Source organism: Silene latifolia, chromosome X (assembly GCF_048544455.1).
Source record: "Silene latifolia isolate original U9 population chromosome X, ASM4854445v1, whole genome shotgun sequence".
Classification (NCBI taxonomy): domain Eukaryota; kingdom Viridiplantae; phylum Streptophyta; class Magnoliopsida; order Caryophyllales; family Caryophyllaceae; genus Silene; species Silene latifolia.
In genome coordinates, this window is record NC_133537.1 from 267,263,543 (window position 1) to 267,287,036 (window position 23,494).

General features: G+C 34.0%; 2 protein-coding genes and 1 long non-coding RNA gene across 4 annotated transcripts; 1 reads left to right on the forward strand and 2 right to left on the reverse strand.

Annotated features, from left to right (window-relative positions):
• Positions 1 to 550: 550 nt before the first annotated feature.
• Positions 551 to 6,227, reverse strand: LOC141616745 (uncharacterized). The gene is made up of 2 exons (XR_012531020.1): positions 5,747 to 6,227; positions 551 to 3,951 (listed from the first exon to the last, which is right to left on the reverse strand). It is a non-coding gene; the product is annotated as an uncharacterized LOC141616745 (long non-coding RNA).
• Positions 6,228 to 7,946: 1,719 nt separating this feature from the next.
• LOC141616746 (NAC domain-containing protein 73-like) lies at positions 7,947 to 15,552 on the forward strand. The gene is made up of 3 exons (XM_074433878.1): positions 7,947 to 8,352; positions 8,991 to 9,183; positions 14,738 to 15,552. The coding sequence occupies exons 1-3, from the start codon at positions 8,239 to 8,241 to the stop codon at positions 15,223 to 15,225; spliced, it is 795 nt and encodes a 264-aa protein (XP_074289979.1). The 5' UTR covers positions 7,947 to 8,238; the 3' UTR covers positions 15,226 to 15,552.
• On the reverse strand, positions 15,204 to 23,283 carry LOC141616747 (uncharacterized). 2 transcript variants are annotated; one of them, XM_074433880.1, is made up of 4 exons: positions 22,802 to 23,283; positions 21,860 to 22,149; positions 19,354 to 19,413; positions 15,204 to 15,327 (listed from the first exon to the last, which is right to left on the reverse strand). In XM_074433880.1, exons 1-3 carry the CDS (start codon positions 23,189 to 23,191, stop codon positions 19,374 to 19,376), a joined length of 720 nt encoding a protein of 239 aa, XP_074289981.1. In that variant the 5' UTR covers positions 23,192 to 23,283; the 3' UTR covers positions 15,204 to 15,327; positions 19,354 to 19,373. The 2 variants fall into 2 exon arrangements, with proteins under 2 accessions (XP_074289981.1, XP_074289980.1); XM_074433879.1 differs by lacking the exon at positions 15,204 to 15,327 and having other exon boundaries at positions 19,068 to 19,413.
• Between the last annotated feature and the right edge of the window lie 211 nt (positions 23,284 to 23,494).

Genomic DNA, 23,494 nt, shown 5'->3' on the forward strand with positions numbered 1-23,494 from the left:
CCATCATCCCAATAAACAGGGCTCGACATTTCCTCCCATACAATGCCTCGAACGGTGCCATTCCAATACAATGCAGTCGATCTGTTTTTTTAGTATTTCTACATGCATAATGAGAAACATCAGTACATAATTGTGTTCCTACTCATGGAGAATTCCATACAATCTAGCACCTGGCCAATGATTCTGAGTTTTTTTTAAAAAAAAAAAAAAAAATAATAAGGTTTAAACAAATTATGTATATGATTTTGTGCGATAGAGTTAGGAAATTGCTTGGGTTTGAGGCTGCATAATAAGATTCCATTTTGTTTAGGTTAAAAAAAATAAAACTCACTCCCCCTTTTCTTTTTGCTCAGATTTTACAGACACGACTAACGCCCCTTAATCTCTCTCCCCCCTTGTCTTGTTGTTCGGTTTTTAAAGACACGGCTAAAGTTATATACATTCCGAATGTTTCGACGACCGACAACAAAATTTCAATTTCCAAATTTCATATTTAGATCGTTAATTTCAAATCCTATTTGCTCCGACGACTGACAACCCCCAATTCCAATTTTATTTTTTTGGTGGAATGTAAGAATTATATTAAGTTCAAAAAAGATACACACAACCATGTTTGGGTTACACATACATTCACATATCTGCCCTATACAATTTCCTATGTATCAAAAATATCAATATCTATCAAAGCAAAGAATATGTATAAAAGTGTTAAACATTTAGATCCTCTATCCATTTCTTGTCTCTCACTGAAAGCAAATTGTAGTTCATCCTCTTCATTCTGACACTAACTTCCTTCCAGATATGTGAAACCATTTTCCCAGGATGAGTAATTGACCCTTTGATCCTAGCTTCATTTTTGTTCTTCCAAATAGCATACATAAGAGCAACATGGTAGGCTCCTATGTACTTCCTCTGTAGCTTAGTTTTTCCTCTCCCATTAGTATACCAGTGAATCAAATCTTGGAGTCTGAAATTAACATGCAGCTTCCCCTGTAAAAGTTGTAGACATTGTTTACTAAAAGGACAATCATACAGCAAATGATAGTGGCTCTCAACAGCAGCACCACAAATATCACATTGTCCATCAACCTGCATCGCCACTCTGAGCATCATATCCTTTGTGAGCGGCCTCTGATGCATACTGGCCCAAAAAATGAAAGATGTTTGAATATTAAGATTGTTCCAACAGATAAATCTCCAAGGGACCTTTGCTTCCCTATTCCTCAACCAATTATATACTTCAGAAACTGTATACACTTGATCAGAATTAAGCCATTTATTATTAGTGTATGCTTGGCTAAATTTTGTAAGCATTTGAATAATTTTCCTCCATGCCAACTGCTGTCAGGAGGGAAGTGTAGCTAGTCCAATCTTCTTGTTTCATATAAACATGGCTCACCCACCTTACCCATATATACATGATCTTGTTTAGTTGTCAGCCAACAAGCATACTTCCCAAGCAAAGCCTTGTTTCAACTCTTAGATTCCTTAATTCTCAAACCTCATTCCTCCTTTGGCAGACAACAAGTGGCCTAATTAATATTTGGGGCTTTCTTATATTTAGCTTTGCCTCCCTAAAGAAAGTTTCTATAAATAGGGTCAATCCTATTCATGATACCATTAGGGATAAGAAAGATAGAAGCCCAATTAAATAAGAATGTAGAGAAGTAATAACAGAGTTAACAAGAGTCAACCCCCCAGCATAAGAAAGATGTCTTATCCCCCATCCTCTAATTCTAGCAACAATCCTATCAATTAGCTTCATCTCCTCATTTTTAGTCAGCTTCTTGGAAGAGATAGGTGTCCTAAGATACTTAAAAGGTTAGGTACCTCTTTTAAAACTAGAAACTTGAATAATATTATCAATTATGTTCCCGGGTACTCCATTAAAGAGATGTTAGACTTGTCTTTGTTCAAACACAAGCCAGAAGCAGCATAAAAAGTGGCAAACCTCCATAGAAACCACATAATAGATGCCTCATTCTCATTACAAAACATCAGGAGATCAACAACATACAACAAATGATTCAACAATTGAGAGATCCACATAGAGGATGAAATCTAAAGTCAGTTTATTTAGAAATTAGTCCCAAAATACTAGAAAGATATTCCATACATAGAGTAAATAAGAGGGAGACAATGGATCCCCTTGTGTAAGACCCTTCTTCCCCTGAAAGAAGCTAAATGAATTGTCATTCACAGCTAAAGTATAAGAGAGAGTAGACACACAGGTCATCACCAGATCTATGAAATTTTTTGGGAACTTTAGCGCATAAAGCATTTGTCTAAGAAAACTTCATTCAACAGAATCATAGGTTTTTTTCAAATCTATCTTAATCAAGCACCTAGGGGAAGCAACTTTTCTATTATGAAGCCTCACTAGATCTTGACAAATAAGAACATTCTCCACAATGTTTCTTCCTTCAACAAATCCTCCTTGATTACTACTCACTTTATCAGGCAAAATCACACTAAGTCTAATACAAAGAATTTTAGCAATAACTTTATAAAGTATATTGCAGCAAGCTATTAGTCTTCACTCAAGCACACTTGTGGGATTGGCAACCTTAGGAATTAAAGTGAAGGTAGTTGAATTTACCTGCTTAAGAAGCTTTCCAGTGCTAAAAAAATTCTGCACAACACTAATGATATCTTTCCCAATAATGCTCAGGAGTCTTTATAAAACTGGCTCGAATAACCATCAAGTCCAGGAGATTTAGTTGAAGGAATAAAAAATATACTTTTTTTAATCTCATCTTCACTAACAGGGGCTAATAAGATAATGACATGCTCCTCAGTGACCAATTGTCCTGTTCTAACTGTAGGTACATGAACCATAACAGCAGCTCGACTTGTCCCCAAGAGCCCTTTATAACACTCAAGAAAAGCATTCTCTATCCCTTGATGACTTCTATGTATAACACTAACACCATTCACATCAGCAATTTGAAAAATCTTATTATGAATTTGTTTTGCTCAAATATGATTTTTGAAAAATCTAGTGTTTTCATCTACTTCATCCTTAATCCAATCTATGTGAGCTTTTTTACTCAAGAAATTGTGTTGAGCCTTGCTAAGTTCTATCTATAATTCTTTGCTGCTTCACCCTCAACCAAAAGAAGATTTGAATCATTAGGTGGTTGATGCATTTTTAGTTGCAGTTCCTCAAGAAGAATTTTTGCCACACTAGCAGGCTTCGCTCAATATCAGAAAATATGTTCTTATTAAGCTCTCTCAAAGGCTTTTTCAGATTCTTTATTATTAGTTACCAATTTATACATCAAAGTTCTATAAATGGGCTGATGCCAAACACTTTGAATCACAACAGGGAAACCTGGTTCCAAGATCCACATACTGAAGTGTCTAAACTGAGCTTTTGTTTGCTCTGTAGGAACTCTTGTATAACAGACACAAGGATTGTGATAAAAAAATCCCTTCAGGTAAGAAAATAGCATTTAACTCAGGGTAAAGATCCATCCACTCAGGGTTTACCAAAAACTTATCAATTCTCGAGAAGGTTCTAGAAGCATGGTCTTGTTTATTGTTCCAAGTAAAGAAAAAGTCTCATCCTCTAATATCCACTAGATCGAAGTACTCAACACAGTTCCTAAACTCTACAATTTCAGCCCATAACACCTCTCTACCAATCCTTTCATTGGATTTTATTACAACATTATTAAATCCCCACAGACTCCCCATTCCCCAAGGACCACTATAATTCAATTGAAATATTTTAATTGAAGCTATAAATCCCTTCTATTATTATCATCATTAAACTCATACAAAATAGACAAAAGCAAAGTGTCCCTAAAAGAGGATTCAATTACTTGCAGAGTGATAATTTGAGCTGACATGTGAAGTACAGTTACCTGAAACAGATGTGGTATCCAAATTATCCAAACTCCGCCCCCATGATGATGAGCATTATTGTGCACCCCATGCCATTGAGGCCTAAATTATTTAGAACAGTAGCAAACTCAGGTGTCTTAATCTTAGTCTCTACCAAGCCATATATATAATCTTATGAAATTCTGATAAAGAAACTTCTTAACATATAGCTGTTTATTTACTCCATTTATTCCCCTTACATTCCAACACCTTATGCTATCTAATAACATCTACTCCTGGTGGATTATCTTATCCCCCATCCATATTCTTACTAGGATTAGCAACTAGAGCCTCCACATAAGTCTTGCTTGGTTATTGAGTATTCATTTTAGAGCAGAGTAATGCTCTTGCCTGATGATCTGAGTAATAATAGTAGTTGTAGTAATCAAAGTAGAGTTATGAAGTATAGGTCCAATAAAGGGAGCAGCAATAGAAGCAGTCTGTATTGGTGTAGTAATCCTAGAACTAGAAGGTTGAATTACTATCTTTAGAGCCTGCACCACTGTCCTAGTAGGCTTAATTACAAGTCGCCATATTCTAAAAGGAGGTTTGGACACAGGAATAGGAACTTTACACTTCCTACAGATCTCATGTCCATGACTAATCCCCTTATAGGCAGTGCAGATTAGAGGCCGGGTTTTCATTCATATTCCACTAAAATGTTGTTCTCCTGTCCCTTCTCATCTTTAAAATATAATCTATCTGGTAATTCCTGGCCTACCTCTCCACTTCCACCATTAGTCTAACATACCCTAATTTAGTCTTGTCCTCTATAGGTCCATCCCGTCTAACAAACTTTCCTAACAATCCAGCCAATTTCTCCAAAAATGATTTCCCCCCAAAATTTGAGTCCTAATCCACGGAGTCTAATCCAAATATGGACATGAGTGACAGTCTGTTTACTAAGCTAAGGCTACACTCCTCTGCCCAAGACTTGACCACCAGTGGCTGGCTTGTTATCAAAAATAGGAAACCCTTGTTGGAAATATAGTATCACTATAGGGGCGAAGATATAATTCGAGAATATATGTTGTTGTGTCGTGGTATGGAGGTCACTGAATGAGAAACGAAATTCTTCTAGACGAACATAAATATTTTCTCCAATCAAATGATTCTCAATGACGAGAATACAAAGACGTTCAACTTATTTGATAAATTTATTCATCAAGTTTAGAATTGATATCTTATAATTTGTGAAGAGTATGTATATATTTGAATGTGGGGGTGTAGAAATGATAGGCGTCGTCCCCCAAGGTCACACAACACTCCTAAAAGTTGTGTACTCAACCATTAGGAGTTGGAACTCATATGGTATGCTCAAAATTATCATAGAGAAGTAGTAGAGATATATGGAAGATGTGTGTCTCAAATGACTACATACTTCTCATATTTATAGTGATTAATTAGCACTATAAAGAGGCATAACCACTACCATAAACATGGATTTAATGGGGCTATAAACATGCATTTAGTGGTGAGAGTGGAGAGATTCTCTTACGAGGTAATGTAAAGCTTCTCTACAATGCAATGTATCTAGACAACATTACTAGCCTTTTGCATTACTTCCAACAACCCTTAGCTTGCTAAAGTACTAAATCTTTGCAATCTATGGTAAGAAAACTCACCAAGAACACCTCATTATAATAAAAATGAGATCTTATCATACTAGTACTTGCCCCATAGATCTTAACAAAGCCAGATAAGAGTTCCCACGGAGAGTTTCCCCCTAATACATAGCATATTACCGCAGTATCCCAGTACTTAATTTCATATGCAACATCGTCAAGTGTAAATTGCATTAGTTCCTTAGACTTAACTGAAGGAGGATTAAAATTTGATAACGGAGTATGATGTTTACCTTTCACCTCAGTCCAACCATCATCCTCTTCCTCTTCTTCTTCTGAATGCGAGCTATCAATATCCTCAATGATCATATCCATATTTAAGACATGAATTCCCACAATATCACTAACCGATTTTGTTTTATGCGAATCACAAGATTGTGGAACACTGCCAATTTCCGTATGAGATGATTATTCAGGGATATCCATGTCTAAGTGCAGATCACTACAATTAGTGAAAGAAATACGAACTTTAGATTTAGATTTAATTTTATTTTTGGTTTGGGATTTTTTTATGATTTTCTTCCTTGCCATAGTGCAATCAGAAACCCTAGATCTAGAGAGAAGACAGAGCATCTCTTTCTAAAAATCTCATCCCAACGACATCATGTTTTTTTTTTCCCGGATCCCAATTCCATTTTTGTTAAATTGTTAATTTCAAGTTCTCTATGATGAATTCAATTTATCAATAGTTTTGTTTTTAAAACTTTGTTATCTATTTATGCTATAAATATTGATAACTTGGTAGAGATTTTTTTTTAATCTAAGTTAGTGATAACATGTAACCATGTCGGAGCATTTCAGAACACGTAATTTTATCGGATGACATAACATTTTATTTAGCCTTTGTAATTTTATGACGTCGAGTTCACCGGTAATGACGAGAAAAAGTTCTAATTATCAGTCATTTAGGATATTATTCGGAAAAAAAAATTAAACGTGTACTCCATTTTAAAATTTTGGATCCGTCACCGCCTATGCATGTGGTTATGTCCTCTAACTTGTTAATAATTACACCAATTATCTATTGTTCCTCTTCAAGAAATGAATCAACACCTAAATATTAATATACTATACTTTTGTTATTAAAAGGGTAAGTAGATGATTGAGTGAAGTTGATGAAGAAGAGGTTTCTTACTTGAAATGAAAAGTCTAGGTGAAGAATATATTATATTCTATATTGTATTGGTGGTTGTTAAATATTATAGACATTATACACACATACACATCCAAATATGTTTGTTCTTATAACTTTGTGCACACTCTATAGCATGACATCGGAACTGAAATACTCACTCCCCCCCTTTCTCTCTCATGCATAACCTTACGTTGCCCCATCCTCACTCAACAGTCTTGTATTCCCTTTGTTTTCATTACGAAATTGTGATATTAGGTGATATTAGAATAATGTTAGGATACTATCAGATGGTACCGAGTCTCGTTATTATCTGATTATAACTTTTATATCGAGTCTATTATATAATGGGCTCTGCATACTTGGATGATGTAAAGGGTGTTAGAATATAAAATCAATCTTGAAACTTCAACTATCAGTTTAAGTTTTTTGTTGAGATGATTTCTTAACATGGTATCAAAGACATTGTGACTAAGAGTCACGGGTTCAAATCTCTCTTCCCCTCCTTTTTAAAGTGGAATAGGCATGCAGTGCATTCACGCTTCAAGCTCAATGGGCACCTCGTGTGAGGGGCGTGTTAGAATATAAAATCGATCTTGTAACTCCAACCATCAACTTAAACTTTTGATTGATATAGTTTCTTGACAAGGGGTGGTAAGACTTGATACCACGTTATTCATTTTCCTATTATGTTCAACTCTCACAACAAAAAGTTTTATAAAATGTTGTAAAAACTTCCTCCGTCCCAACTCCCAATCATGTTTTTGGTTGAATTGATCTTTCGGTTATTTCAAGTTGTTGTAAAATATATAGCGGTTCTATAAATGATACTCTCATTTTATGATAGTAATAAATAAGATACATACGGTAATTGTAAGGTCATGCAACGTTCTTAAATGAGAAGAAGATGTCTTAATCTAGTGGTTAAGATGGAGATATATATAAACGACATTAGGTTTCACGTTCGATTGCTCTCACCCCTTCCATTTGACATAAAAATAAATGTTTTTACTTGAGTATTAATATAAAGGTTAGATGTAGTAGTGACTCGATAGGTAGATTAATGTATCAAACATATGGTTGTTTCATTAAATATACAGCTTGTTTACGTTTAGGTTTCAACAAATCAAACTTTGGCTTAGGACAGTGTCAAAAGAGACATTTTTCTTCTCCTATTAAACTTATATTAGAAACTTGATCTCAATAAAATTAAAAACTTATATTACAAACTTAAGATCCAAGCAATCCCTTGCATTGTTTTACTCCCTTTTTATTGGTAACTTATCATACTTAAAAAAAGCTCTTAAAATCTCTTATCAAAGATTTCCATTCTTCTCTCTTACTTAAACAAAAAGGGTTTCATGGAAATCAATACCTTCCTTCCTAGAACACATATAATTGGAGCAAAAGTTACCAAATGATCTCTTAAAAAGTTGCTACCTTCTTTTGCTTTCTTCACCTTCTCCTAAAAACTTGCTACTATAATTTCATGCATCGTCGACTCGATACGGGAGGATGATGAACTTGTAATAAACTACACATATAATTAAGTTAATCAAAGTAATATATAAGACTATAAATAATATAATTATAATGAGTTGGTCCAATGATAGCCATGATGATGTGCAAACTATTCAGAACATCAACTCCTCCTCAAGAATAAAGTCTTGCCCTTCTTGTGGTCACCAAATCAAGCTCCAACAACAGGTTATTAGTTATTTCATATGTACTCGCTCCATTCGAATCATTTACGTATCTTGTTCAAATTATATAAGCGAAATTTTGAACAAAGATATGGAAATGACTTGAAAGGAGAGAGTATTTAGTACTCGTATTATTATTACAGACGATGTTTGTTGGCGTAAAAATACCTTCCATCAATTTTTTAAGATATTTTTTTTTTTGAGGGAAATTTTTTTAAGATAGTTAACATTCTTAAGATGAAATTAAAATTGTGATGAATTATACTCAAATCATCCTATGCCATGAGTTACAATTCAATTGTCTTATGTATGTAAGAATCAATTATTATTTGCAATTTGTCTTTCTTAAGACGTACATATTCGTCTTAAGATACAACAGGTCAAATATCAACCTACTTGAATAGATAGGGTAAGTTCTTTAAGCATTCTACTGGTGTCTCATCTATCTTATTTGACTCATAACCATCTTAAACAAGGATTTGTGTATTACTTGTTATTACCTTTCTTTTCCATAATATGATTGTTTTTTACAATGCAAGTGTGTAAGATAAATTTTGATATTAGAGTTCAACAAACCAATCTATTACACATGATCATGAAATTAAACCACTAATTGTTTTGCTTATAATGGATATTGATTAGGCTAAGATAAATGATCTACCGGGATTACCGGCAGGCGTAAGATTTGATCCAACAGATCAAGAGTTGGTACAGCATTTGGAAGGGAAGGTGAGGCCGGAGGAGTCTCATGGCTTACATCCTTTAATTGATGAGTTTATACCAACCCTTGAAGGTGAAAATGGTATTTGTTACACCCACCCTGAAAAACTACCAGGTAAATAATCTTCAACTTCATTTTTGAGGTAAACTGTAGTTTTTCTATTAGTTGATTAGGTTTGCGTCAAAGATACGTTGCGCTAGTAAAAAAAAATGAAAATTATTTAAATGTAGTCTACTATATAATAAGGTAAATGTATTCTACCAACCGAACTGTTGTGCATTGTACTAGTAGAGAATGGTTATAATTTAACTTTATATAAGCTGTTTTACAAGAAATAAACGTATTGGAACAAAATAACTCATCAGTTTGATCATAATCACTCTTAGAAATCCAAATTCCCAATATAAGTCCCAACAATTTATATATAAATGTATGTAATTCTAAGAACATCTACATATATATCCAAGTTAGATAGCAAATAATTTGTCATGAATATATGACGATCACAAATACTTAACAAAGCCACACGTTAATTTACCAACGTGTCATATAAAAGAAGTTATTATTAGGTGCTGATTTTCGCAGTACACATTAAATTTATCGGGAGAATATTTTATAATTTGAAATATTTATGGTATTAAAACTCAAAAGTGATAAAATGGGTACGTATAGACATATCAAACAAGTTGATCGGACGGTTACGGGTTCGGATAGAATACGAGTCAAGACTATTATTCCTAACTTGAATACTGGTTTATACAATTTTCTCGACGAGTTAGGGTCATAAGCAGGTCGGGTTAATTATTTTACAATTTTTTTATTTTCTTTAACTTATTTATAAACATATAGTTATTGTCAACTTTTATAATTATCTAGGTTAATATATTATATTAATAAAAAAAATTGTTTAATATATTTATTATCACAATGTTGTACGAAGTATGGAATTAATAGGTCGTTACACGTACTTGACAAATAGACACTAGATTTATATGGTAATCATTTATGTAATTATTATGTGGTGAAACTATACTATACTTTAAAACACATATAAGCATATTCTATTCAAAATTTTGGAAGTTTAGATAATTTTTATCTTTTTTATATTAGTTTTGTTTATTTTAAATACAAGTTTTCAATGGATTGACACTCCTATAAGTTTGATATTATGTGCAATCAAGCCCCTTAACTTATAAATGTAATAAATCGGCCCCATAAGTTTCTCCCAATGTGCAATCAAGCACATATCTTATTTTTAAGAATGAAATTTACTAAATTAAATATTTTATTATTATTGAAAGTCAAAATTATTGATCAAATATTAATCCTAGAATTCCTAATTATTAGAAAACATGTTCAAATATATTTTTTTATTTATTTTGGTGAAAAAATATTCATAATATGAGAATTTTTAGTGAATTTACAATGAAAAGTTAAAAAATAAATTTTTGTTCATATTAAATTTAGGTCACATTTTTTGTTTAATATGTAAATATTGTATTTAATTTTTATTACATATATTTAAAATGGTTTTTATAATAGAAAATAATTGGTTTTAGTTAAAAAAAATGGTAGAAAACTTGATTTGTGCTTAATTGCACATTTTTGAAAACTTGTGGGGCTAATTTGCTAGAAGTAAAACTCAAGGGGTTGATTTGCACATAGTACATAATCTATGGGGGTAATTTACTACATCCCGGATATACCTATTTACAGGTCAGGTTATGGGTCGGGCGGGTACTGACCCTAAATATGTGGGTTATTATTGTGTTCGGTCATTTTCGAGTTCGGGCTATTTTCGGACAAGTTTCAATCGGGGTCCAAGTTAATTATTTTGGGGCGGGTTTCAGTCAGGATCCAAGATAGTTTCGACCGGGTCATTTTTTGGTAATTCTAGATACGTCGTATAATATAAAATGGCTTATTAATAAAAATGATTTTAGTTAGTTTACGATAAAATGGGTATCTACGTTATGAAAACATATACGAAATGAATGAGCCAATTTGAGCCATAGTCAATGATGATAGAGTTATGGAAAATACATAAAGATTATAGGGGTAAGATAAATGTGATCTCTCAATAACTTTGTGAATGACCGTCTCTCGAAAGTTTTGTAGAAATATCCTTATTTAAATGTTTACACCAATTAGTGTAATTTCGTTTCATACTATTTTTTTATGCATGTTTTATTTAAGGATAATTTTAAGTAGATGTAAAGTAATAATTATGTAAAACTAGGTAACTTAAAACACACATTCATATCGAGCAGAGGCGGTTTTGAAGGGGGTGAAGGGGTTCACTGTATCCCTCAAAAGTCAAAACAAATAAAAAATTTGTTATTTGAATGAATATTATTGTAGCTTCAGTGATGAAGTGGTTTGTGTGCTTTCTGTTCATATGTGGTCTCAGGATTGAATCACAGTCACACCCTCGCTAGCCCAACATACATGTTTAATTCTACTATTCAATATAGTGTTACTTTTTAAGAGGATGTGGATTTTTCTTCTAATTCTCAAACAATCTTTTTAACATTTACGAGTAATCTTTTTAACATTTACGAGTAATATTTATAAAGAGTACTAGTGAATTACTCTACATTTCTTTTGGATTTGTCTCATGATTTTATACACCCTCTGTCTCAGTTATTTATTGTCATATTACATTTTGAGATGTCTCAGTCAATTGTGGTCATTTCTATTTTAAGATTGCATTTGATGAGCAATTTGATCTTTCTCACTCAATTTGATCACTTGTCATCTTATAATTGGCTCATTCTTCTTTCCTTGGTCTTTGTGCCAAAATCAAAGAACAATAATTGACCGAGACGGCAGGAGTAATATATTAATATCTCTCACAAAAAGAGCATATGAGAGCAAGTCCAAATGGTAAGCTAGTTGCAACTAGCTTACCATTGTCATATCATACTTTAAGCTACAATTATTTTGAGCTACCAAACAATTACAATGGTTTAGCTTAACATTTATACTAGCTTGAATAATGGAATTATGCCCAACTAAATTGTTATTGGTTGTTTTTTGTTGCAGGGCCATTTAATTTTCTAGGCAATTTAATGAAGAAGTTCTTAAACTAAGCAAGCTTACATGGCAAACTCCAATGGTGTAGCAACTAGCTTGCAATTTCTAAAAATTGCAAGCAAGTCCCTAAGCTATACCATTGGACTTGCTCTGAGAAAAACGTAAATTTTATTATATATTTATAATAAATTATCCTTTTAACCTCAATTTTTTTGTGTTTAAAATCGAGAACTTTTGATCAAACAAAGCAAAATTTTGCACCCGCTTTATCCGATTTCTAGAATTGCCCCTGTATACAAGTATGTTTTTTCTTTTCTTGTGCGAGAGGTTTATTACTTTATCTGTTGCTATTACTAAACGATAAATGTCACACATATTTACTTAGCACTTTTCTATCTAAGGTTTAAGCTCGTCTGACAAACGGTAGAAATAGATTTATAATGGTTGATAACATTAGTAGAATACGGTTAATAGATTTTAGTAGCCAGTTTGAATGTAAAATTAAATTAGCAGAATTTAGAAAAGGCGTTTGCTAATTAGGAAATTAAAGGACAATTAGATTGTTTTCATGTATAAATTGATCAATACGTCGCTACGCCTGCTATTACCAACGTATTCAAAAATAGTAGATTCCGACCAATATGCTATTAGAAGATGTTTACCAAATACATGAAATTATTAGATTAATTGGTGAATTTACTATTTAAACCGAAATCAACTAAATTAACCTATATGTTTGTCAAATGGCGCCATATCCGCAACTTCTCTACAAAACCGAATAACCATAGTGGTGTATAATCCAAATAAGTGTAGACAATAAGGTGTCGTTTGGTTGTCATGGTAGAATTAATCTCCCGTTAGTTTCAAAAACACGTGTTTGAAGAATTCATGTAAATTGCTTAAAACTCGTTTGGCTGACATGGCGGAATTAAATGGACACGGGAGTTTCCAACTACTTAGGGGACTAGGTAATAGAGCATCCGCAAAGAAGAGAAATCACCTAACCATTTGCCTTCTCTTTCCTCAAATGAGCAACCCCATTGTTGCACCAACCTCCCCATAAAATGGGACTCCACTGTTTTTAGAGGAGGTCCCCAAAAAAAAAGTAAAGCAATTTCTGTTACTTTTGGGAAGGTCCCAAATTTTTGTGTGTGAATTGGGGAACCTCACCTTTGCGGATGCTCTAAACTCCTTCATTATAGAGGAGTTGACAACTCCAAGGATAAGAAGAAATCATGGGATTTTGGGCAACCAAACAACTCTATTTTTGTCAATTCATGGAATTTTTCAATTCACCCACATTTAAAGTGACAACCAAACGAGGCCTAAGAATGATTAGACACCGTATAACTAGAAAAGTTTCATGCATGGTAGTTTTCGTGTTTTGCATGCACCTTATAATCAACCAAACCCAAGTTTTTCGGTTCAGTAGGTTTAGTGAGTGGATTATTGGCCCTAAATAGTTTAAAGTAAACACCAAAATGCCAATTAATTTATCAAATAACCTCAATTAGCCAAAAAATTCACCGTATAATATCTTTTAGCACATCACTTTCGTAAAACTTACAAGAATAGTTTTACGTAAATTACTAAATTGTATCAAATCAATGAATTGCCAAGACAAAAGATCTATGCGCGAAGGTGAAAATCAAAATGAAATAGAAGATCCAGTTTTACATACGAGTAATATTTCATAATCATCTCGAATTGGTACATTGCAAAATACTGAAATACAGTAGTCCATTGATATGGAACCACCGTCACAGTCTCACCCATCATGGGCTCATGGCCATCGACGCACTTCGTATATGGCACCCTTCTTGGGCTCTTGGCCCTATTTGGACTTAATTTTTCTGAATTTTTTTTAATTAAACTTATAAAATCTTTACTTTTTTTTATACTAGACTTATAAAATCTAAACTGAATTTATAGAAACAAAAACTTTTTAAAATTAAATTTATAAGATCTGAACTTAACTTATAAGATCTACAGTAATGTCTACATTTATATGAAAATGAGTATGAATTAAACTGATCTGAAGCCCTAACTACGAGGTTAAGCTTGAGCCTCACCTGATCTCAAGCCCTAACTACTCGGTTGTCAAAATATTATTAATACACTTGGTCATTATCACAAAAGTTTCACAAGTAGATCCATCGTAAACTCAAAACGGATCATATAGATAGATGGATCAAAAGTGTAATGCCTAGGGACTAACAAAAAGTTTGTCTCATCTATCTAGACGGGGTACAATTTGATCGGTTTTAGACAGATATGTTTGCCTAAAGAGATACGGACTACAAAACTTTATAGAAGCTTGACAAAACACACATGTATGCTCACTCTAGATGTTTGGTAGCATTTCGGTTTGCATCAAAACTTGTACAATCGTAGATCCTGTATATCTTTCAGGCAAATCCTCTACTCCAACCTAAATGTGACCTTCCACCTTTCTGATAGAAAACAGCATATTTGTAAATTGTACCCAACAATTTTGAGGGACCCAAATAAATTTAATAAAACAATATTTGTTCATGCAAACATGGTTTGCAAAAGGGAGCGTGCCGGTACTTGAGGCGATGTTAGATGAACAAAATTGCAAAGTAATATAGAAACTAAATACATAATGCAGGAGTAAACAAAGACGGGCAAATCCGGCATTTCTTCCATCGTCCATCCAAAGCATACACCACAGGAACAAGAAAGCGGAGAAAGGTACACACAGATGAGGATGGCAGCGAGACTCGTTGGCACAAAACGGGGAAAACCCGACCCGTTCTCATCAATGGCAAGGTGAGAGGTTACAAGAAGATCTTGGTGCTGTACACCAACTATGGCAAACAGAGGAAACCCCAAAAGACTAGCTGGGTAATGCATCAGTACCATCTAGGCATTGATGAAGAGGAAAAGGATGGAGAACTAGTCGTCTCCAAAGTATTCTACCAAACCCAACCCAGACAATGCGGTTCCATCTTGAAGCTAAGCGGGAAGACAGCAAATGCAGGTATGAGAAACGAATCTAGTGAGTACTATAATCAAACCTCTATTATTTCCTTTGAACAGAGAAGCAACGATACAGGGACGGATCCCACAGTTGTGTTCCCATTTTGCTGCCCTTGATAGTTCCGATCACAATCATTTAACATAGTACCTGATAACGAAGAGCACCAGGCCATTCTTCTTTACCAACATAAGGATGATACGCATTACTGACTAATTTTCCTAGCAAGTAAAAATCAAATCAACAGAGTATAAGACAGCCACCAATTTTTCGGGGTATAAATAATAATAGAATGATATATTTGTATTTTAAGTGTATATAGGGAATCGAATAATGTTTTCATTTAATGCACACAATTGTTTAGAATAACATCTGAATGTAATAAGCTAAAGAAATTGATAATTATCTCTCATTATTTTCATGTAATAAACCCCCTTGCTTCATTATCCTTGAGTACTGTCTGATAGGTTCCCGTTACGTCAAGTAAGCTCGTGGTAAGGTACAAGTTAACCGCTAAATAAGATATTCACACCTAAAGTATGATAAAAGTAAAGAACACTTCTAAAATTTCACGTTAACGATAGATGACTACCACTTTTAATGCTCGTTGTTACAAAGAAAACAAAGGCCAATCTCTAAGGATGGGGAAGCTGTAAGGCTAAGATTACTCACCAGCTCAGTCAGCAAAGCAACTTTAAAACTCATCACTCCTAAACTCAACTCCTGTGAATCAACACAGAAACAAACAACCCTTTTGGAGGAAGAAGCTTTGTACACTAGTCACGAGCTTCGTAATACAATAAATTCAGATGCGAGATTAGAATTCCCGATTCTGTGTATGTTGGCGTATTACAACAAACATAATTCGTACCAATACACAATCTTTCAAAAGAATAAAAATCAAAAAAATAATATGTTGAAAAATACATAAATAAGAGAGATTTATCAGATCATAATTTGTTATATAACCTTCAAAAGTAAAATACGGAGTAACAAATTACGAGAAAACTCAAATTAATAGCAGAAGAGAAAATTGATCATTCTCCTAACCGCTTTCTACTACTCGTCTTTCAAAAAATCGAAAAAAAACAAGAGAAGTAAATTAACTAGCCGCATAAGAGAAAACTGATCATCATCTTTGCTTCAAATCCTCAACCATTATTCCAACCTTCCAAAGTTTCCCAAGTCATCTCTTGAAGCTTAGCAGATGAATCTTCCAAGCTCGGATTATCAGGCTCAACATCCCATTTTTAAATGACCCACACTTACAATCAATTGAATACGTGATATAAGGCGAAGGTTAGAATGCATAAAAACAAGTTCTCCGATCTTGTATTGTTCAACCTATTCCTTACCACATTGTCAATACTACGAATTCCTGTTTGTCTAACAGGTACTATTAGGTTGTAATAATAGAACTCGGGAGCCTATAACCATAAAAAAGACCACCAAGTAATAGCATTCATGACTAAATCATTTGTTAAAGTGCCTTTCAATATTCCCTTTTTCATATGAAATAGGTCAAAGTGTTCTCTTAGCTTGGCCTCTGATTCATAATAAGCTTCTCAAACTCCTCCATATGAAAACTTTTGCAAAGCTGGCTATGAATTTGAGTAAGCTAAGAGAACAGCTTGGCATATTTATTCCCTATGAAAAAAGGAATATTTGGTTCAAAGGCAGCCCAATTACATGTTTTAGTTATGGATGATATTACTTGGTGGACTTCTTCATGTTCCGAGCCTCGGAATTGGTTTAAATTGCAATTCACAACATATTCTTAATTCTTTGGCACAAAGGAATTGGAATTAAATATTTATTCATAATTTGGTAAGAACTGAACAATATAAGAGCTCATAAACTTGTTTTTATCATTAAAACATTCGCCTCATATCTCGTTTTACAATTGATTATGTGTGTGAGACATTTAAAAAATGGGATGTTGAGACTGATAATCCTAGTTTAGAGGATTTATCTATTGAGCTTCAACAAACTTCAATAGAGGACATGGGAAAGACAGAAAGCAGGAATAATAGTTGCATCGTTGAAGTAACGGTTGAAGGTTTGAAGCAAAGATCAGTAGCAATATCAATTTCCTCTTATGAGGCTATTTATTTATTTCTCCTCTTATTTCTTCATGTTGTTTTTATGTTTCGAAAGACATACTGGAATTTTTTCTCTTCTACTTGTAATTTGAGTTTACTTCTAATTCGTTATTTACTTTTTAATATCAAGTAACAAATTATGATATCATAATTCCTCTTATTGTAGTATTTTTCTAAACATTTATTTTTTGTATTTTATTCTTTGGAAATATTAAACGTATCAATACGAATCACCGAATTATGTTCGTTGTAAATTGTAATACATACACCAACTCGGATATGTACAATCAAGCGAATCATGAATTCGAATCACATATCCAAATCAACTGTATTACGAATCCAGTAACCGTGATGCACCCTGAAATGGAGAACCTCAGTTTTTACCTCATTGTCTCTACCGTTTTCCTCTATGAGCTAGAAAGTTTAAAACATAAACCAATATTAACCCAAAGCCTCAGACTTGTAATTTGAGTTTACTTCTAATTCGTTATTTACTTTTTAATATCAAGTAACAAATTATGATATCATAATTCCTCTTATTGTAGTATTTTTCTAAACATTTATTTTTTGTATTTTATTCTTTGGAAATATTAAACGTATCAATACGAATCACCGAATTATGTTCGTTGTAAATTGTAATACACATACCAACTCGGATATGTACAATCAAGCGAATCATGAATTCGAATCACATATCCAAATCAACTGTATTACGAATCCAGTAACCGTGATGCACCCTGAAATGGAGAACCTCAGTTTTTACCTCATTGTCTCTACCGTTTTCCTCTATGAGCTAGAAAGTTTAAAACATAAACCAATATTAACCCAAAGCCTCAGACTTCTGCCTATGTAAGAAGGAACCACAAGATGTAGTCATACCCATTTGTCGTCCACGTTTTTGAATGCCCAAGAAAGAATATTTGATTCAGGATTTTCATCAAAGACTCCAATACTTACTCCCTCTCATTCAATAGATTCTTTAAACTTGGTGTTGCTCGTTTTTTTTTTTTAAAAAAAAAGTGATATTTCCATTAAAAGTACCTAATTTAACCCTTATTCATTGCCCCGCCAACCCTCACCCATACGAGTCGGCACCTTAACCCTCACCACTCGCCATTACACACAGTCAACCACCCCACCTACGTTTATCCGTGGGAAAAAAATAAACACCTTCCTACCGAAAACGTCCTTTCCTTCCCCAAAACCACCCCTCCTTGTTGGCAACAACCTCGCCGGGGAGGGGTTTGGTGGGTGAGGTGGATTAGGGTGAGGGTATTTCAAGGAGTGAGTATTAATTTTCAGCAGATCGGTGGTGCTGGATTGATTTTCGGCTTTTTGAGGTGGTTGGTGAAGTGGTTTTGTGGTGGCGTATACTATATAGGTTGGTAGGATAAGATGGGAGTAGGTGGTGGGTTACTGGGTTAGGGTAGTGGTTGATGAGAGTAATAGGATAAGGCTAGGTCGGTAATTATAACCGTGTAAAAGTTGAGTATGCCAAAAAAAGAACTATGTAAAGAATATATTGAAATATTGAATGTGTGAGGAAAATATGTAATAGGTACACATTTTTTTCTTTATTTGATTCCCAAGTCAAAGGATATCGAGTGTTTCCATCGATTGAAAATGGGAATAATGTGCAACAAGCAACTATTGAACTAAATTCATCAAAATGTCAATTAAGTTGGCTCTTTGATAAGAATAAATAAATAAATAAAGGCAAGGGTGCTAATTACAAGAATAAAGTCTATAAAGCACCATCACCCATACAAATCACAGAGCAAAATGACTAAATTTCAGAAGAGTAAACGCAAAAATGTGAGATGCATAGCAAGCTCATTCAGAATATTTAGGCCATTAAGGGAATAAATGTATTCAACACCCATAAATTGTGGATTCTGTAATCATATAATAGTACACCTTCAATATATCTCACTATATTGTTAAAGAAACTTAGGCAGTAACTAAATTTACACATTCATTATGCTGATACTACTACAGTTGTCTTTTAAATAAGAGACAACTTCACTATCAAGTTTTAAGTCTAACAGCAGTGTCAATTTCCAGAAAGTGAACTTAAATCCAGAAAGGAATATTGTGAAAGTTGATTGTTTGGTGCTAACAAGGCAAAACAAGGTTTACACAAACCTGGGGCAAATTTTCTTTCTTTAAGCATTACAATCCTTTTCCGAGGTTATTGTTTCCTTTCTGCAACAGGCACAAGTAATGTTCGTTAAAAGCTACATCAGACTAACATTTTGAAATTGTTATTGGACAAAAAAATGTTAAAAAAAAAAGATTCAGGTCAATTTAGTGGCAATAAAAACGATACAGATCAAATTGTTATTTCGTTTCTGTAACAGGCACAAGATAGGTTGGCTAAAAGCTAGAGTACATCAGACTAACAGTTTGAAATAAATATTTAACAAAAAAGTTAAAAAAAAGATTCAGATCAATTTAGTGGCAGTTGGTCTAACAGGTTTTTCAGAATCAAGCAGAATGAAAGATTAATAAGAAACCAATACGGTAACCATATTACAAATCAGGAGATTGCCCTGTTGTTTCTTCTGAGACAATTAAGCAAAAGTAAACGGCAATTGCATATCATTCCCCTACTAATACTAAATAATCTACAGTCCCTCCAAGCCCAATTAATATGGTAGTAGCTCCAGAGTCCCATGAGGTCCATGACAGCTTCGTGATATGATCCTTGATCTATATATTCAGTAAAGACGTAGAATTTTATTGATTTACGAGATTACATTTCACCTTATCGACTATAGGACCATAACTTACTGAAGAACCTTGTTCAAGGAGGTTTAACAGAGAAAAGGTTCACATGATTTATTAGCTTCGTGATATGATCCATTACTGCTATTTTCCAATAGTGTCATTAATTTTTGATCTTTCTAAGTTTGTGAGATTCTTCATTGAATGATTTTGAATTTTTTGTTTGAAAGATGTTTATTTGAAAGGTGTTGTTTTGGACTGAAGCATATAAATGAACCCTAATAAATACACCTTCTATTTATAGCACAAAGAACTTTGCACTCTTTTGAGATTTTGGTTTTGGCGCAATAATGAAACCTGTTTGTATTTTGGCTCCATATTTGAATTTTGGTGTCAAATTTCAATCTTGGTGAGTTGGATATGTAACATTTGGACTAACAATTTGGGTTAACTTGGCTTATGGAACAACTCAAATGGGCCAATCAAGATAAGATGAAGGAAATCGAAAGTTAATTTGAAGTCCATCTTTTGCTCTTTAGTGTGGTTGTACGGTTTCTGAAATCGAAAGTTAATCTAAAGTCCATCGTTCTCTGAAGTCAATTTAGAGTGAAATGTAATTTTATTTTAAGTTAATGTAATTTTATTTTGTAATTTAATTAGAATTTAGAATGTGTAATAATTTTACTTTATGTAATTTTAATTTTAAGCAAAACCGTATGTGTATCGAAACCGTGTAATGAAAAAACATAGCATCAGGGCCATCAGCTATGTGTTTATGAATATGGAGGGAAACGAAATTGGTGTGTAAAAAAGGAGGGAGTAATTAGCATCTCAATTAACTAATTACCAATCTAAATCATAACACCCTCTCTCCAATCTTCTTACCCCCAAACAATACTTTTCATTATTTAACCCACTTTCTTAATTCTTGTGCCATTTCAACAATGGGACAGTTATTCGGAATAGGAGGGAGTATATCTTTTAGCTACTTTTACTTATAAACCTACTATCTTCACCAGAATCCCAATAACTCAAATCGAGCCAATTAGACATTCATATAAGTCAATGAGTAAGCCAAGCAACTTTCCAGTACTCATAAGAGATTTGCAGGAAATTTGAACAAAGATTGTGAAACAATAAATGCTGATACAAATGCAGTAATCCGGTTTCCTATCTACAATTCTACATAACATCACAAGACATCAAGCATGTACAAAACCAGGAAGTAGTACTCACCTAGCCCGCAAACCATACATCTATATTGAATTCAATTTTGACTTGTAAACAGAACTCCAAGGACAAACAAGTAGTCCACAAAAAAGAATGAAAGCAAAACAGACTCTTTTTGCTGTACTTCACATAGTCATTCCATGTTTAAATCTCAGTTCATCTCACACGATTAAAATCTTTCTAACACCGAAGTACATGTCCTAAATTCAATGAAGGCATTTAAGAATAGAGATCAGAGTCAACCAGCAACAGATATAAGAATAACCATGGTAGATCATCTGATCATCTATTCTGCTTCTCCGGCCTTAAATCATAGACGTCACCCAACAAGCTAGCACTCAATCTGTTAATAATCACATATAACTATGATTTCTGTAAAGTGCGATAATTGCAGTCAACTACATGAAAAAAGTGCAGCATTATCATTCATCACATCATTACAATCTACCTAATGATACAACAATCAAACCACTCATACATTAGCGAATACGCAAATCTGTATTAACTATCAAATGTATAAGCCACAATGCACACAAAACAACTACTCCATATCTTATCGATATTGCCCAAAAATTCACCAAATTCATACACCCCAGAAAAAAGCTTTTGTTCACCATTTAAAATTTCAAACCAAGCTCGCAACTTAAACTAACAGTTGCATACAGTGAATTAAGTAAAAGAAAATTCATCTTACACGATAGGAGTATTCTCCTTCTTCTTCCTAAAAATATAAACATCAGTCTCCTCATACGCGTAATCCGGATGCAAGTCCTCGTTTTTAACCTTCTCAATCTCGAAAACCTCCTTAACCATCTCCCAGAACAACACATCTGCTTCAGGACACCTAATTTGATACCCTAACAAAACAACCCCATCGTCTTTCACCAACTCGAACATTGTCTCCACCAGCGGCTTCACAGTGTCCTCCAAATATACCACGTCGGCCGCCAAAACAAAATCAAACGGCGGAGACAACGCGTTCATCTGCACAAACAAACCCCTTACAAGTTAAATCAACCAAATCATCCAAGGGTAGACTGAGAACATGAACACTTGAGTTTAAAAGTCCAGGCAAATTTTTTTGCAAACCATATGCACAACTAAGTTATGAAATTCCCCTAATTTGTATTCCCACAATTCGAAACACGGAATATTACCTGCAATAAGTCAGCTGTAGGTTCTTGTAATGTTGTATTGTAAAATTGAGTCACTGTTAATGCTAAATGGCTATAAATAGTGGCAAAACCAGGATTCAAAATGCATAAATCGAAATTTTGTTAGAAATACTGGTAACTACTAATGCAATGTAGAACCATTAAAAGCAAGTTTTAAATTGGTAGGACGAACTAACCCCCAACGAAGTATTTTCTTTAGTGTCAAATGAGCTACAATGACAGTCCAATATGTATTGGGGGGGTGTGTGGGATTCGAACCGGGACCTATTAGATAAATGATCCCTAGGCAGTAGCTAAAAGTTGTTTTAAGACCATCTTACACAAGAATTTTGAGTATTTACACAATAGAATACCTGAGCGGAGTTAGCTAGCCCAGTACAAGTGGGCAGTCCACCGTAGTAGATAAATAAATATATAAACAGGGAAATTTGTTTTAAGACAGAAGAATTTGCGGGCAATACCTGTGTGGAATTAGCCCAATACATCTGGGCAGTCTTCAAGGACTTGTTCAATACCTGCTTGTTTTTCTTCAAGTTATGCTTAAGGGCAGGCATAACAGGAGCAATATCAGTCAAAACGACGTCGTGGAGACCAAGGAGGTAAATTCCCATACCGACAGCGCCACAACCGGCACCAAGTTCAATACCACGCTTGTTGCGGAAATCGAGGAGGGAAGAGTATTGATTGTCGTTAGGGTTTGTAGAAGGAGACCAACGGTCGAGAAATTTGGTGAGGACGAGGGAACATGGCCAGACGGAGGTGCCGACGTGCATTGAGGCATTGTCTTGTTGGAGTGTCAGTTTTGAGTTTCCGACAGTGAGTTCGATTACTGGTGACTTGCTGAATTTCATTGAGGGAGTTTGGGGTGGTCGGAATGGAATGGTAATGAGAATTTAGGGGAAAGGGTGATTCGATATTGTCAACAAACGGGTTTTTCGGTTTTATTCGAGGGATCCAATCGGCATCGCTTGCTTAGATACTAAGCGCTTATTTTTTGGATCAAATTGTCTGAATCGAATCAATCGAATCGAATGGAATTTGAATCGAATCGAATCGAATCGAATGGAATCGAATCAATCAATCAATCAATCGAATCGATTCGAATCGAATCAATCGAAATAATAATAAAAAGATTATATTAATAATAATAATAA

Bases quoted from the DNA above. Each gene is read 5' to 3' on its own strand.
- LOC141616746 (XM_074433878.1), top strand. From the start codon at position 8,239: ATGAGTTGGTCCAATGATAGCCATGATGATGTGCAAACTATTCAGAAC. The intron at 8,353-8,990 runs GTTATTAGTTAT...GATATTGATTAG, and splicing joins AAATCAAGCTCCAACAACAG to GCTAAGATAAATGATCTACC. The intron at 9,184-14,737 runs GTAAATAATCTT...TACATAATGCAG, and splicing joins CCACCCTGAAAAACTACCAG to GAGTAAACAAAGACGGGCAA.
- LOC141616747 (XM_074433880.1), bottom strand. From the start codon at position 23,191: ATGAAATTCAGCAAGTCACCAGTAATCGAACTCACTGTCGGAAACTCA. The intron at 22,150-22,801 runs GTATTGCCCGCA...TTGTTTGTGCAG, and splicing joins ATTGGGCTAATTCCACACAG to ATGAACGCGTTGTCTCCGCC. The intron at 19,414-21,859 runs GTAAGATGAATT...TGCCTGTTGCAG, and splicing joins AAGGAGAATACTCCTATCGT to AAAGGAAACAATAACCTCGG.